The 17,169-nt window shown below is 39.9% G+C and overlaps 1 protein-coding gene across 1 annotated transcript in view; it reads left to right on the plus strand.

Moving 5' to 3' along the window:
- The window catches only part of sez6l (seizure related 6 homolog (mouse)-like), an 81,038-nt gene that overhangs the window by 55,133 nt on the left and 8,736 nt on the right, over nucleotides 1-17,169 (plus strand). Inside the window, exons 3-10 of the mRNA XM_079804426.1 lie at nucleotides 2,968-3,107; nucleotides 4,671-4,866; nucleotides 5,360-5,545; nucleotides 8,411-8,582; nucleotides 8,661-8,830; nucleotides 13,495-13,689; nucleotides 15,333-15,471; nucleotides 15,689-15,885. Coding sequence (XP_079660552.1) covers nucleotides 2,968-3,107; nucleotides 4,671-4,866; nucleotides 5,360-5,545; nucleotides 8,411-8,582; nucleotides 8,661-8,830; nucleotides 13,495-13,689; nucleotides 15,333-15,471; nucleotides 15,689-15,885 — 1,395 coding nt within the window. The remainder of the gene's footprint in view (nucleotides 1-2,967; nucleotides 3,108-4,670; nucleotides 4,867-5,359; nucleotides 5,546-8,410; nucleotides 8,583-8,660; nucleotides 8,831-13,494; nucleotides 13,690-15,332; nucleotides 15,472-15,688; nucleotides 15,886-17,169) is intronic.

Raw genomic sequence — 17,169 nt, forward strand, 5'->3', positions numbered from 1 at the left:
CCGGCGTGATGACTCCGATCTTTCGAATATTCTGATCTAATAAATGCCTCATCGACACGACATCCTCAATAAACCCGTCTCTGGCGTGATGACTCCGATCTTTCGAATATTCTGATCTAATAAATGCCTCATCGACACGACATCCTCAATAAACCCGTCTCCAGCGTGATGACTCTGATCTTTCGAATATTCCGATCTAATAAATGCCTCGTCGACACGACATCCTCAATAAACGCGTCTCCGGCATGAAGACTCCGATCTTTCGAATATTCCGATCTAATAAATGCCTCGTCGACACGACTTCCTCAATAAACCCGTCTCCGGCGTGAAGACTCCGATCTTTTGAATATTCCGATCTAATAAATGCCTCATCGACACGACATCCTCAATAAACCCGTCTCTGGCGTGATGACTCTGATCTTTCAAATATTCCGATCTAATAAATGCTTCATCGACACGACATACTCAATAAACCCGTCTCTGGCGTGATGACTCTGATCTTTCGAATATTCTGATCTAATAAATGCTTCATCGACACGACATACTCAATAAACCCGTCTCTGGCGTGATGACTCTGATCTTTCAAATATTCCGATCTAATAAATGCTTCATCGACACGACATACTCAATAAACCCGTCTCTGGCGTGATGACTCCGATCTTTCGAATATTCCGATCTAATAAATGCCTCATCGACACGACATCCTCAATAAACCCGTCTCTGGCGTGATGACTCTGATCTTTCAAATATTCCGATCTAATAAATGCTTCATCGACACGACATCCTCAATAAACCCGTCTCCAGCGTGATGACTCCGATCTTTTGAATATTCCGATCTAATAAATGCCTCATCGACACGACATCCTCAATAAACCCATCTCCGGCGTGAAGACTCCGATCTTTTGAATATTCCGATCTAATAAATGCCTCATCGACACGACATCCTCAATAAACCCGTCTCCGGCGTGAAGACTCCGATCTTTTGAATATTCCGATCTAATAAATGCCTCATCGACACGACATCCTCAATAAACCTGTCTCTGGCGTGATGACTCTGATCTTTCGAATATTCTGATCTAATAAATGCTTCATCGACACGACATCCTCAATAAACCCATCTCCGGCGTGATGACTCCGATCTTTCGAATATTCCGATCTAATAAATGCTTCATCGACACGACATCCTCAATAAACCCGTCTCCGGCGTGATGACTCTGATCTTTTGAATATTCCGATCTAATAAATGCTTCATCGACACGACATCCTCAATAAACCCGTCTCTGGCGTGATGACTCTGATCTTTCGAATATTCCGATCTAATAAATGCCTCATCAACACGACATCCTCAATAAACCCGTCTCCGGCGTGATGACTCCGATCCTTCGAATATTCCGATCAAATAAATGCCTCATCAACACGACATCCTCAATAAACCCGTCTCTAGCGTGAAGACTCCGATCTTTCGAATATTCTGATCTGATAAATGCCTCGTCGACACTGCATCCTCAATAAACCCGTCTCCGGCGTGATGACTCCGATCCTTCAAATATTCCGATCTAATAAATGCCTCATCAACACGATATCCTCAATAAACCCGTCTCCGGCGTGATGACTCCGATCTTTCGAATATTCCCATCTAATATGACTTCTGATTTGTAATGTTGCCAGAATCAGAACCGTACACTGTTTGTTCGTTGACCAGAGGAGAACTGGCACCCCGACTGAGCCTGGTTTCTCCCAAGGTTTATTTTCTCCATTATATCACCTGATGGAGTTTTGGTTCCTTGCCACTTTCGCCTCTTTCACCTTTGGCTTTTGGCTTGCTCAGTTGGGGACACTAAATATTCAACTATATTACTATTCCGCCCGCATTGACACTATATGATAATTCAAATGAGCTGGATGACATTACTGTTTTCTCCAGAGCGGCTGTACAGCCGAATCAAATTCTGTTGCATCATTTTCCGGTTTAACACTGTGAAGCTGCTTTGAAACAATCACATTGTAAAAAGCGCTATATAAATAAAGGTGACTACTCCTTAATAAAGGTAAATCGAGTTTTCTGTCGATGAATGTATCCAAACAGTTGCTTAAGATGTTTCCATGGTTATGAAATACAAAATAAAATTAAACTGAGAGTAACGTGGGTATGATGTCAATGATAGGTGACGCTCACGGTCCGCGTCCTGGTTAAAATTTCTTATTTCTCTGGATTTAAACATTCTTGGAAACATTTGGGATAATGTAAGCACACAAGTCTACACAATATATAACATTGTTCTAGTGTCTTTTGGATATTTGAATCCAAAAATCTTACATATTGTGCCTTTAAGTGATTTAATAATGCTGGAAAAAATAACACTGCTACTATCCAATATCTGTTGTGATAACTAACAAACATTTTGTCAGAGAGATTTGTCTCTGCGCTCTAAACTGTAATGTTCTGTTAAAAGTAATTTATCATATTTATTCAAGCCAGTGTCTATTTGCACAGTGCAAATGCTTTTTTCACTAACTCTGCCAACCGTTGCTCAAATATTTTTTTTTAGTTCTAATAACAGCATATTATATGACATTTTGTGTTAATAGCATCTGTCGCTGTTTGCATTAGTGTAAACAAGATATTTGTTGCTAATTATACTTGTTGCAAACAGTATCTATTTACACTTAGCTGTTAAATTTGTGTGATTTTTTCTCTTGAACACGAGATGTAATTGCTGCTTTGTTCGCAAATTTGTTTTACCAATTAAATTTGCAACTGTAATAAATGCAGCCTTATTGAGTATTATAAGGGACTTCTTTCAAACACATTTAAGAAATCTTTATTATTCCAAACTTTTGAGCTGTAGCGAGCTCTGTGATATAGATGTTCCTCCTTACTGTTGTTTTGCTTCTCAAATCCCTTTATAGAAATTCTCAGATGAATTGTTGGGTTTTTAATGGCGTCTGTCTGGCATTTTCCCCCAGCTGTATCAAACTGCAGGGTCAATTTCACCGACCCAGAGGGCTACATCGATTCTTCAGACGATCCGCCCCTTCCAGAAGGAGCCTTCCTGCAGTGCACGTACACTGTAACGGTATACACTGGCTACGGCGTGGAGCTACAGGTACACTTCCTGCTCTTCAGGGTTCATATTTGCAGGCCTTTTAATATGAGGATTGAATATTGCATTCATTAATCATACTTTGCTACTCCTTCAAATGATATGACAAACTGCGCTGGATTCTCTTGACTGAACAGGCACCTGTTAATGCATGACTCTCTTTAAATGATATGCTAATAGACTGTGTAATTCAACAAATAACCAGCTGCAGAACACCGACCACAGCCTGTGGCCCCAAGGGAGTTATCTGGAAATGCAATCTGCTGCCTAACAAGCTTTTTTTTCCTGCAATGCAATCCGATTTCTCCAGTGCCCGCCTAGCACATTTCCCCGACACCCTCGGATACAGGTGACTGCACTTAACAGTTCTGTGTCCGGTCGAACCTGCCCTCTAGTGGCAGATGGTGTAATTGCAGGGATCTAATTACTGGAGTTGAGCACTTTGGGCCGGCAGCAGTATGTTCCCCGAGAGCTGGAGCCACACAAGCAGATGTGAATGAGAGAAACGGGGGCTTGTTGCCGCAGTGCCCGCATGCAGCCTGCTGTAATCCCGTGTCCACGTCCGCTCTCCCTCTGCGGATAATTCATGCCCGTGACATAATCTCTAATTACCACTTTAATCCACAGCCAAAGGCCTGGTGTGTGTCTGTGTGTGTGTTTAATATTCTGTCTCAAGGGATTAAAACACTCCCAATTAATTTGGTATGTATACACACACTGTCCTCATGGGATCGGGATAGATACGGATAATCCATGCTGGCCGTGATATGCGTTAAAATCAACATAAATTCAAAATGCATCCTTTCTTAATGCACGTTCCTGCTCTCATTGTGCACTATTTATTGGTGCATGTTGTTTCATAATTTTTTTCAATGAAAATCTATGAAAATTAAGTAATGTGACACCACTGAGACATATAAAACTATACATTTCAAATTAATTTCTTTTTAACATGGTGTGAAAAATCATATTGTAAAACCTTCTAACATTGATAACACCAATGACAAAACATTATCTTTTGTAACAATAATCACCTTTTTAATATATTTTTTTTAATAAAAATGTATATGTGAATCAAAATATTTGACACATGATTATAATATATTTATAACTATCAAAATAAAAATGACAGTATTGTAAATATTCCATTATATATTTAATATATTATATATTCCATTATTATTATAAATATATTATAATTATGGATCAAATATTTAGATTAATATCAGTATATATATACAATTTGGTGCAAATAAAAATTCTAATTTCACACACACACACACACACACACACACACACACACACACACACACACACAGTTTCTTGACTATTTGAAGTATTTTTAATTATTAAAAAAGGACATGTCTCTATATTTTGAGAATTACCCATACATGGAAGTACCATGGTATTATCATCAAATGCATATTTGTACTGTAGTACACATTGTTTTTTGTTCTCAAATGAACTTGATAATATGTTATTATGAATGGCGTACTGTACATGCTATACATACTTCATTATGTATTGTGGATTTCTTACCAGATGATTGGCATTCTTTTGTTGTAGGTCAAAAGTGTTAACCTGTCAGAGGGCGAGCAGCTGTCAATCAGAGGGGAAGATGAAGGTGGAGCCTTGCTCGTACTAGCCAATCAGACGCTTCTGGTGGAAGGTCAGGTGATCCGCAGTCCAACAAACACGTTGTCCGTGTTCTACCGGTCGTCTCCAGAGGGAGGAGTCGGCATGTTCCAGCTGCATTATCAAAGTGCGTCTTTTTCAAAACAAGCCACTTATGCATTAAACAGGGCATCTTTGGGATTTTTGGTTTTATAGAGATAATTGCTCTTTTACATAAAACTGAAGTTTATATAATATTATGGTAATGGGTCCCACAGGTCCTTGTGTAAATGCTAAAAATGCTCCTCATCCAGAAGTCTCAGTTGTTGACTTTCCCTCCAAACTTTTAATTGGAAAATTCTCCATTTGGTTAATTTGCTCGGTTATCTAACTTGATAGCTTCTGCCATGTCCATTAACCGGCTAATGTACTTGTAGTTTCACTCTAGGGCTCATTTCACAAGGCTTTCTTGTTCCGCCTTGGATGCAATTTGTTTTGATCAGCATTCTCGAGTGGAATTAGCTTTCATTTTACTCATAAATGATTAAAGGAATAATTCACCCCGCAAAAAATCTGTCATTATTTACTCAGATGTCATAAAAGGAGAATTTTAAAAGGAGAATCTGGTCTTTCTTGTCCAGTATTTCGCCTGAGTTGTGCCCTACCTCGACGCCCACATTTTGGGGAGGTGTCAGTCAAAGATCTGCATCCTGGAGGCACGGCTCATTTCCAGTGTCACATGGGATACCACCTGCAGGGGGACGACACACTCACATGCCTCAATGCCTCGCTGCCTGTGTGGAGCCAACGCGAACCAAGCTGCAGAGGTGAGACTTTGAGAATCACAGGAACAAGTGTGAAAAGTGCTGAAATGTTAATGTTGATGTGGTCATTTTAAGTATTAAACTTATACACCGATCAGGCATAACATCATGACGTAATATTGTGTTGGTCCCCCTTTTGCTGCCAAAACAGCCCTGACCCATCGAGGCATGTACTGAACTAGACCCCTGAAGGTGTGCTGTGGTATCTGGCACCAAGAAGTTAGCAGCAGATCCTTTTACAAGGTGTGGCACATTCCACAGATGCTCGATTGGATTGAAATCTGGGGAATTTGGAGGCCAAGTCAACACCTCAAACTCGTTGTTGTGCTCCTCAAACCATTCCTGAACCATTTTTGCTTTGTGGCAGGGCGCATTATCCTGCTGAAAGAGACCACAGCCACCGTTTCCATGAAAGGGTGTACATCGTCTGAAACAATGCTTTGGTAGGTGGTATGTGTCAAAGGAACATCCACATGGATGGCAGGACCCAAGGTTTTGCGGTGGACAAGGGTCAGCATGGACACCCTGACTGGTCTGTGGCTATGCAGCCCCATACGCAACAAACTGTAATGCACTGTGTATTTTGACACCTTTCTATCAGAACCAGCATTAACTTCCTGAGCAATTTGAGCTACAGTAGCTCGTCTGTTTGATCGGACCACACGGTCCAGCCTTCGCTCCCCACGTGCATCAATGAGCCTTGGCCGCCCATGACCCTGTCGCCGGTTCACCACTGTTTCTTCCTTGGACAACTCTTGATAGGTTTATTAATAATCCACTTGACAGGAAAGACAACATGAATAGTTAACTATTCAAGTAACGCAACAGACCCTCACGTACATCCCTGCCCTCCTCCTCTACAGCCTGTGCCAGTGCCACCACAGGCTCTGCTGCTGAAGGTGAATCCCATGCACTCTCATAGGCCTCTCCATGACTCTCACAAAGGTTATGTAGAGCACAGCATGTCAGGACCATAGATTTCACAAGGTCAACCGCACAGTCATTCCTTTTCATAAGGCAACGCCATCTTCCTTTTAATCTACCAAAGGCATTTTCCACAACGACACGTGCTCGGGAGATTTTCATGTTGTACACCTGCTGTTCTGCTGTCAGCCGTCCAGTGTCAACGAATGGTTTTAAGAGCCAGTGCTGCAAGGGATAGGCAGAATCTCCTAGAATGTAGTAGCCAACATTCACCCCACCAATGTTTCTGGTATTAGCTGGTATGTGACTTCCACGACTTGCCAACTCCCACAGTGTGGACAGTCTCAAAACCCGAGCATCATGCAGGCTTCCAGGCAGTCCTGTGAAAACATTCCAGAAAAGTCCCTTTCCATCCACAACACCTTGAAGGATGATGGAGTGCCAGCCTTTACGGTTGAAATAGTCACAGTGATAGTCCTGTGGTGCTATGATGGGTATGTGTGATCCATCAATAGCACCAATACACTGTGGGAGCCCCCACCTGTTCTCAATGTAGGCAGCCATTTCTTGAAACTTCTCCTGATCTGGAAAACGAATTTGTTCTGGTACCAGCAAAGTCTCCGCTGCAGCACAGAACTCCTGGACACATCGACAAACAGTTGTTATGCTTGCTCCAAAAAGATGGCCAACACTTCTGTACTCAGAACCGGTTGCGAGCTTCCACAGTGCGATGGCTACTCTCTTCTTTAGAGGTACACAAACACGAAAGTTTGTGTCCCGTCTTTCCATCACTGGACGCACTTTGTTGCACAAGTAGACAAACGTTTCTTCTGACATTCTAAAGTTCTCCAGCCATTGGGTGTTTGTAAAACCGGGAACAATCACATCCCACCACTCCGAAGCTCGGTTAAATGTCCAAACAGATGGTCTGTTGCGGCGACGTTGCAAAATGTGAAGGATCTGAAATACACAGAATACGCATTTTAAAACATAATTTTGCCAGCCAAGTTCATTATATGTTTTCGTGACAGTGATATAGCGATTGAGACCGTAGTGCAAGATTAGCTTACCCTCGTGCGCCGTCGAGCAAGCCTATTGTCGAATGCGCTTTGTTGTAGGAGTTCCCATACTCTCTTAGTTTTTTTTTCAGTATTTTGTTTTGCTGCCATCAGCCTCCTTTGAAACAAACTTTTTCGTTGTGCGGTGAAAAACATCCACATGCCGAGAATCAAGAACACCATTCCTTCGATAGGCTCCATTGCTCCGGTTTTGCACGTTTGTTTTTGTGTCGCGTTTACGATGATGTCGTGGCAGTAGAGGAGGCGCAACTACAACGTAATCCCACCCACTTGAAGCGTTGCTACTGCAGTGGAAAAGCAACCGAGCCGAGCTGAGACGTGCTGTGCCGAGTCGAGTCGAACCGTACCAAGCTGTACCACGCAGTGGAAAAGAGCCAATAGATACTGACCACTGCAGACCGGGAACACCCCACAAGAGCTACAGTTTTGGAGATGCTCTGACCCAGTCGTCTAGCCATCACAATTTGGCCCTTGTCAAACTCGCTCAGATCCTTACGCTTGCTCATCAACTTCGAGGACAAAATGTTCACTTGCTGCCCAATATATCCCACCCACTAACAGGAGCCGTGATGAAGAGATAATCAGTGTTATTCACTTCACCTCTCAGTGGTCATAATGTTATGCCTGATCAGTGTATATGCTTAATGTATATTTTCTCACCTGGAAGAGAAATTAGATGGGCAGAAAAATCCCGTAGACCTACATTAATGGAGATACCTACAGACTTGGGCATGGCAACCACTCAACAATATGCTAAAAACTACCTTGCAATGCCCTGACAACCACCCAAACCACTATAGCTCTGTATTCGTAAATTAAAAGTGTATCATAACTCTTGCTCTTATTGACACACGTTCTTTTCAAGCTTTGTGTGGCGGGGTTGTAAAAAACGCTATGGTGGGACGCGTTCTGTCCCCCTCACCCCATTCGGGCCCTAACAGCACCCTGGACCGCAGCTGCTCTTGGTCCCTGGAGGCTCCTAATGGCCAAAGGCTGCACCTGCATTTGGAGAGAATGGTGTTGGGTCCGACAGACAGGTAAATGCACATATCATCTAAATCAATGCATTTTTTTATATGTATATAAAAGGGCTCAGCCTTTCTCCCATGATACAGGCTTGTCTTATGGAGCGGCCTCGATGCAGGTTCGGTGGTCCTGTTTGATTCCGGACGTGGCGGCCCGATCCCGTTTGAGGGAGTGATCAGTGAAGGCCCGGCTGTTCGGGTCCAGTTTATAACAGACCAACCAAACAGTCACAACACTGGCTTCAATATTCGTTACGAAGGTAGGCCAGTTTGATCTCTGTGACACAAAATATGTTAGGGAGATTTATCAAACTGAATGTACAGCAGTCCAAAAAGTATTTGGATATTTAAGTAAAGCTTAAAAATGTATAAATTCCATTACATTAGATCACATACGTTAGTTTTTAGGAGCATTTGATCTGATTTTTCTAATACTTTGAATCAACATTTGGAGCAGGGAAACACAAGGCACGTACGACAACGATCCAGCACTGGACCGCAAACACAACGAGAATAAATAGGGAGCAAACAAAAGAGGGTAACGAGTAGGGATGCGACAATTCTCGATATAATATTGAACCGTTCGGTACGGAATTCACGGTTCAATACGCGCTTGTGAATTGCTCGGTTTTGCATTTAATTAATCATTTTAATTTCTCTCCGAATTGGCTCTGTTTGAGTGTGCCTGTGACTCTACGCGCTGATATGAGCAAATATCCAATCACTATGCACTAAAGTTAGGGGTGTTTAGCCACGCGTGCAATGCTGTTCACACTTTAACAGAGCGGTGAAGTGAGGCATCACGAAAGTTAATTTTTGCATGCGTTTTAAAGCCTTGCGGGTTAAACATTTCATTCACGTGCTTATGCACTGTTTTAACATGCGCTTTTCTGAGCGCGTGCACTAAAAGCCTGTCAAACATGTGATTACGGGACTAAGTAGTCTTACTGCGCTAATACTTCTCCTTAACCTCTTGCTGTTCCTGTCGGCTAAGAATAGAATAGCAAAAAACTGATGTGACAAGCCATCAGAACCGAACCGAACCGAACCGAAAACCGTGGTTAAAGGTCCCATGGCATGGATTTTTTTTATTATTTTATAATGTTTCCTGAGGTGTACTTATATTGTTAGTATGATTTTTACATCATAAAATGTCATAATTTAGAAATAAAAGGCATTTTTCTATTCTGATATTAGCTCTCTGGCTTGAATGCTCTGTTTCAAGGGGCGTGTCTGCTGTGAGACTTCAGTGTGAACGCCCACTGTTGTGATTGGCTGACATCTTTACATTTGAAATGAGTATTAGATCTTGTGGCGGAGGGTTTAGCGAGGTCTGCACTAGTGATGCACCGATCATGATTTTACATGGCCGATTCCGATACCGATTTTTTTCAAGAAAACTGGCCGATTCCGATACCGATTTCCGATTTTTTTTTTTACACAATAAAGTAATGAAAGTATACATGAACAAGATGTTTATTTGGTATTTAACAGGCAAAATTGGCTTTTGGCTAATGAAAACAAGTCCGCAATCTGAAATTAACAGGAAATTGAATTGGAAATTAAAAGGCTGAAAGGTGAAATTAAAGGCAACAACTGCATATTCTGCAGTCCAAACAAAGATGTTACTTAAATCAGCATTTGTTTTTAAATTCAGTGTAAAAAAAAAAAGTCTTTACCAGTGAAATTCAATAAAACCAAAGTATATAATTGTTCCAAAATGTTAAATCAAATAATGTTTAGTGCAACGAAAAAAACTAAGATGCAACAGCAGGTGCTTTTTAAATCAAATTAAGTCAATCTAATTTTAAGGTAAAATAAAAGGTAACACTTTAGAATAATGGTCATTAGTTAACATTAGTTAATGTATTAACTAACATGAACTAACCATGAGCAGTACATTTGTTACTGCATTTGTTCATCTTTGTTAATGTTAGTTAATATAAATCCAGCTGTTCATGGTTTGTTCATGTTAGTTCACAGTGCATTAACTAATGTTAACAAGATTTTAATAATGCAGTTATCTCTCATTAGTAAATGTTGAAATTAACATTAACAAAGATTAATAAACGCTTTATAAGTGCAGTTCATTATTAGTTAATGTTAACTAATGTAGTTAACTAATGTTAACTAATGACCATTATGCTAAAGTGTTACCAAATATAAATGATCATCCTATAGGCTACAGAACTGATAGTATTTCATTTTTAAAATACATGCATGTTCTTCTTTAGGCTACAAAAAGAAGTATTTCTGCTTTTTCACAAGTTAGTCTGTTTCGTTCTCATCCGATCCAACACTTGAGAATCTGAACTGAACAAACGCTCACTATCTACTCTTGTGCAGGGCGGAGAGGTAAGCTCGCGCAACTTCAGCTCGTGCAGGAAAGCGGCTCTTCATTCACTCGTCTCTTCCCTCAGTTATCCAGGTTCCGTTTGTAACACACAAGTGACATGTTCGCGAATGATTGCAATATAGGCGTATGTGCACGCGGGCGCACTTCCGAAGCCGATCGCGCGCTAGAAGCAAAAACCGGCCGGTTCCGGTTTTTGGCCGGTCAACCGGTGCATCCCTAGTCTGCACGCACGGCCAGAGAGAGACGGACTGGGCACTTATAGACCAGAAAGACAGCTGAAGAAAGATTGCTGAGAAAAGTAATATTGTGCTGAGTTGTTGAGAGTGCTGTGAGGGCGAGTTTATTTTGTTTACATCTGAGAGTTCTGAATAAACACGAGTCCCAGTCACGCTGACCCTGTCATCTTCCTCCTTAATCGACGAACTTTGTAACATGTGGAACCCCTCTCGAATACTTTTACTAAGTTTTTTTACCATTACAGCTGTCGAGCATTATTTTTAGATCTTTTCCTATCACATGAAAAGCTGCAGTGATGAGCAGCATTGAGTAGACAGTCTGTTGATCGCGTGAATGCAGTGATCTCGTCATTGCAACGCTATTTCTCTCACAAAATGCTTTCACCACAACTAACAGCAAACACAACATCGATATGAATACAGTAAGAGCCTCGTTGTGCAGCATAACAGTGTCATTCGTTATAACGGCAGTTTGGGCAAGTGTGTAGATACACTCGCGACTTGTGATTCACAGCTCCGAACATTATAAAGAGAGTGTTCTTTGATCGCTCTCTGTAGTTTAACACACTTTAAATAACAGATGTGTTTCATGCTACTAAGAGAAACGATGTGAAGTTGATCGTTTAGTCACTGGCTTGATTCACTGATGCATAAACAGTATTAAACGATTTAGAAATAAAGTCTGTGTGAACTTGAATGATTAGCTACACATCAGAAATCACTGATCACAGATCAGGCATTAATGAACACTGTTACTCACTGTTTGTGACAGCGGTGCTGTCGAATCCATATCGTAAAAGTCTGTTTGTAAAGCCTGTGCTGACATTGTGACTGATAAACTGAATCCATTTTCTCCAAATTCTCTGGGCGGGAAAAGCAGAGGAAGGGGAGGTAACCTTTCCCTGTATAACGACATACAGGGAAGATTCCAGATCAGCTCGTCTGAGCTCTCATTTTCTCAAAGGCAGAGCAGGACACCCAGATCAAACACCTATCAAAATTTCTTGCCACTTGGGGACCATATACAGGCTAGGGGAACTCAAATTAATGTTAAAAAACCTCATAAAATGAAATGTTCATGCCATGGGACCTTTAAAAAAACCGAGGTATGTATTGAGCCGTGGACTAACTGTATTGTTGCATCCCTAGTAACGAGGGAAGACAGAAGAGGCAAATGAACCAATAATCAGGGAAAAAAGGTGGGCGGGGTTAGACAATAGACATGAGAGCACATGGCACAAAGAAACATGAAAAGCCTTGTGCTCACACCAAACATGACAAAAACATGAGCACATGGCCAGCAAACGCAAAATCACAAGCCATGTGCCCAAACAAAACGACATGACAAAATGACATGAACACGCAGCCAATGAGAACTCATAAGCCGCGTGTTCACACAAAACATGACAACACGAAAGCACGCAGCCAGTGAAAAAACAACAGCCGCGTGCTACACAAGACAAAGCATAACATGAATACACGAACCACGTGCTAACAGAACACAACACACATGGACAGAAGAGCGCACGCTCACATGACAAGTCAGAAGACAAACACGCTGAGCATGAATGTCCGAATCCCATCACAAAACCGAAACCAAACTAGACCGAAGTGCTGGGATTCGAACACCATGCTCCGCACACAAAACTCACAGAAGACAAACAATACAGGAGTGTCAGGGCTCTGTCACAAAACCAAGAGTAAGCTAGACCAAAGTGACAGAACCCTGACAATCTGTCCTGTTTTTTATCATTTAAAAACCAAAATAAAAGTGACTTTTTGTGAAATGTTGTACTTGAAAAATGTGCTTTAAAATAAATACATTTGGTTTGATATTTTATCTTTATGTCTTATTATATCAAAAAAAAATTTAATGGTAACAATAAGGTCTCACTAGTAAGGTTACTGAACAAGACATTTATCATTATTGCTGTTATTTATCATTAAGCAAGGATTTGTATATATATTTGGTAATGTTAGCTAATAAAAATGCAACTGTTCATTGTTAGCTCAGGTCCATTAAATAATAATAATAACAGGTACAACTTTTCAACTTGTAAATTTCAATAATGTATTAGTAAATCTTGAAATGAACATTAACCAAGATCAATAAATGCTTTAGAAGTGTTTTCATTGTTAGTTCATGTTCACTATTGCCAACAAATGGAAGCTTATTGTAAAGTTATTGTTTTATATTTATATCTTATATTATATCTCATGCAATAACATTTTAACACGGTTAAATAACAGCTATGGTTAATCCATCCAACATGTTCCTCTGGATTGTTTATTGTTACTCTAGCTAACAGAACTTTTAATTCTTCACGTTTAGCATTCCAGAAGGGCCACTGCTATGAGCCGTACATCCAAAATGGAAACTTCAGCACGACAGACCTGACTTACGGCGTTGGGACGGTGGTGCAGTTCACCTGTGACCCCGGCCACTCGCTGGAGCAGGGCCCGCCCGTCATTGAGTGCATCAACACACGAGACCCCTACTGGAACGACACAGAGCCCCTCTGCAAAGGTAGACTCGTGACCATACGGTATCTACGGCATCACATTACCCTACATGTTACATAAGATAACATTAATCCTTTACTAAATGTCATGGGATGGCAGATTTGAAGCTAATTGGAACATTTTCTCTAATTATGTTATGGTAATTGCATTGAATATTAATGGCATGTTAATATCCAAAAACCGCCTTTGATCAAAGAAGTGCTTTTTAGAATTTCATATTTGTTGCTTCTAGGCTAATTAATATTTTCACAAATAGGCCTAATCATCAGTAGTCGATGAGTATTGCTTATTGCTCTATTTTTAACCTTGATGTAATTCATCTTTTGGGATAAATTAGGTTTTCTGTGACTCACAATAGGTCGTAATAGATAACAGCTGAACGTAACACTGGTCAACCTCACATTAATTATTACACATGCTTGTTATCGCATGGTGTTGCATGCAATTCATATCAAAATGCACATTCACACACTTATTATAATGGGAAAAATGTGTATGTGTGTGTGTGTGTGTGTGTGTGTATATATACACTACCAGTCAAAAGTTTGGAAACTGTACTATTTTGATTGTTTTTAAAAGAAGTCTCTTCTGCTCACCAAGGCTGCATTTATTTGATCCAAAATACAGCAAAAACTGTATTATTGTGAAATATTTTTACCATCATTGTTCATTCTATTTGAATATATTTTAAAATGTAATTTATTCCTGTGATCAAAGCTGAATTTTCAGCACCATTACTTCAGTCGTCAGTCCCACATGATTCTTCAGAAATCATTCTAATATGATGATTTGCTGCTCAAGAAACATTTATGATGATTATCAATGTTGAAAGCAGTTGTGTAAAGCATTTTTTTAGGATTCTTTGATGAATAGAAAGTTCGAAAGAACTTTCTGAAATAGAAATTCAGCTTTGAATCACAGAAATAATTTGCATTTTAAAATATATTAAAATAGAAAACAATCATTTTAAATGGTAAAAATTGTTCACAATAATACAGTTTTTGCTGTATTTTGGATCAAATAAATGCAGCCTTGGTGAGCAGAAGAGACTTCTTTTAAAAACAATCAAAATAGTACAGTTTCCAAACTTTTAGTGTGTGTGTTTGTCAATGTATGAAATAATAAATATAAATATAAAATAAATCTATTATGTACACTATTTTTAATAATTATTAGACAACAATTTATTTAATTATTTGTAATCATATACCCATTTAATGCCAAATTATATATATGCTGATTAAACAAAATATTTGAAAACATAAATATAATAAATATATTGTTAATAAATATTAAAATACAAAATGGCAATGTATCAAATAATTTACACTTTTTATAATGTGCACACTATTTTAATAATTATTATACATACATGATATCCTGCTATATAATAGTAATTATATACCCATTTAATATAAAATATTATATATATATGAATTTGATATTAAATGGGTATATAATTACAAATAAAATTCCATGTAATATATATAAACTGATATTAAACAAAATATTGGATACATATACAGTATTTAAAGGATAGTAATTGTGACATGACAGACTTTTGAAATGTGTTCCTCTGAATCATGAGATAGAAAACAATGTGACGGAGAAATCAATGTGACACGTGTCCATGTCGACTCTCTGCAGCTCTCTGTGGCGGTGACCTGTCCGGCCCCAGCGGCGTTATTCTGTCCCCAAACTGGCCCGAATGGTACGGGGAGGGCGAGGATTGCAGCTGGAGGATTCACGCCGGCGAGGACAAACGCGTCCTGCTGGACGTGCAGCTGTAAGTCCATCTGGAACATTCTGTTCTGAGAACAACAGCAAAGTCTGCTGGTTTAGCTGCTCTGGTGGCTGATGCGTCAGGCTGCTGCTGAAATCGAATGAAACCCACAGACCTGCTGGATGCGATGACTCACCAAACTGCCTGAATGACTCGTTCATTTTCTCATTTCCTCCCACACCACTCACCTCTCGCCCACTGTCTCCCTCTCTCTCATTAGCTTGAATCTGAGCGACAGTGATATGCTAACCATTTTGGATGGAGATGAGGTCACCACGCGTATATTGGGCCAGTTTGTTGGGGGCACCAGCCCATTTAAGATGTCCTCCTCGACCCCTGACCTCACCATCACCTTCCACTCAGACCCAGCCGGCCTGGTCTTCGGGAAGGGGGAGGGTTTCATCATCAACTACATGGGTAAGGACACTCAAGCTAATTGCAACAGTTAAAAGGCATACATTAGACACAGTCTCATGCATCTTGCAAACAGAAATGGCCTTGTCTGGAGTTGAAAAGTTTTGTTTGTATATTAAGTAAACTATCTTGGAGAACGCAGATTACGATCTGAGTGCATGGTTTGAAGAGCATGGCGCAGTTGCACTTAGGGCGTATCCGAATCCACTTTTGCTAGTTTAATGACGGGAAAAAGAGGTCAATGCGGCGGGCACATGGTCCAAAAGGGTTGTACCTAGTCTCTCTTGGGTGTGTTTTGGGCGTAACGTGCAATAAACCTCATCTCATCTCCCATTCCCTTTAAATGGGAATGCGCTCGCACCATGGTGGATTCGCTATTTACATGGCGGAATTTTCCAGCAGAAAAGACTGAAGTAGATATAATTATTTATTAATATTTAATTTACCATTTGAATGAATGTGTGTGTGTGTATATATATATATATACAGTGCACAGCATAAATGAGTACACCCCCTCTGAAACATAACAAAATCAGCAATTACTCTTTACTAAGAAGACATGTTAGAATTCTTTAGAGACATAATGTTTCAGGAAGTCTGCTTCACAAATTACCTAAGAAGCATGTTAAAATTATTCAGGAAAATAAGATTTTCTTATCAAAGAGATACAATGTTGCGTTGCAAAAATGAGTACACCCTCCTGAAAGTTACTAAATAAAACAAAATTTTTAAACTCTTAAAACATTTAAAGAGAAGTAATTTCTTGACCATTAAAAGTGTTATATAGCCCACTGAATCATTCTCAGACTTAATGCTGACAACAATTGAACCACTTGGGAGAGAACTGTCAGGAGACTTCTTTTTTAGCACAAAAGAGGACAGTGGTACAAGAGGATTACCAAATCATTGTTTTAGGTGTGAAAATATAGCAAAAGTAACAGAAATTCAAAAACAATGGACTTGTGACAAGGCAACTAAAATGATCAGGCCTTTATTGTAAGCTTTCATTTAATGATGAGTGATTTTTTTTTTGCTAGGTAAAGAGTAAGAGAAATTCCAAGTGAGTGTCCCAGCAAAAGCTATGAAAAGAGTGAGTGTTTATCTCACAGATGCAGTCTGCAGAAGTGACATGCATGTTGTACTGTCTACTGTAGCCAAAGCACAATTAGCAAGTCAATTAGCCTTTTTCAAGTACCATATTTACAAAATATAGACTTCTGGGAATCCATACTCTGGTCTCATGAGACCAAGTCGATCATTTTGGATTTAACAGCATCTAAAATGTTC

The sequence above is a fragment of the Gobio gobio genome (assembly GCF_949357685.1).
Source record: "Gobio gobio genome assembly, chromosome: 22".
In the NCBI taxonomy this organism is placed as follows: Eukaryota; Metazoa; Chordata; class Actinopteri; order Cypriniformes; family Gobionidae; genus Gobio; species Gobio gobio.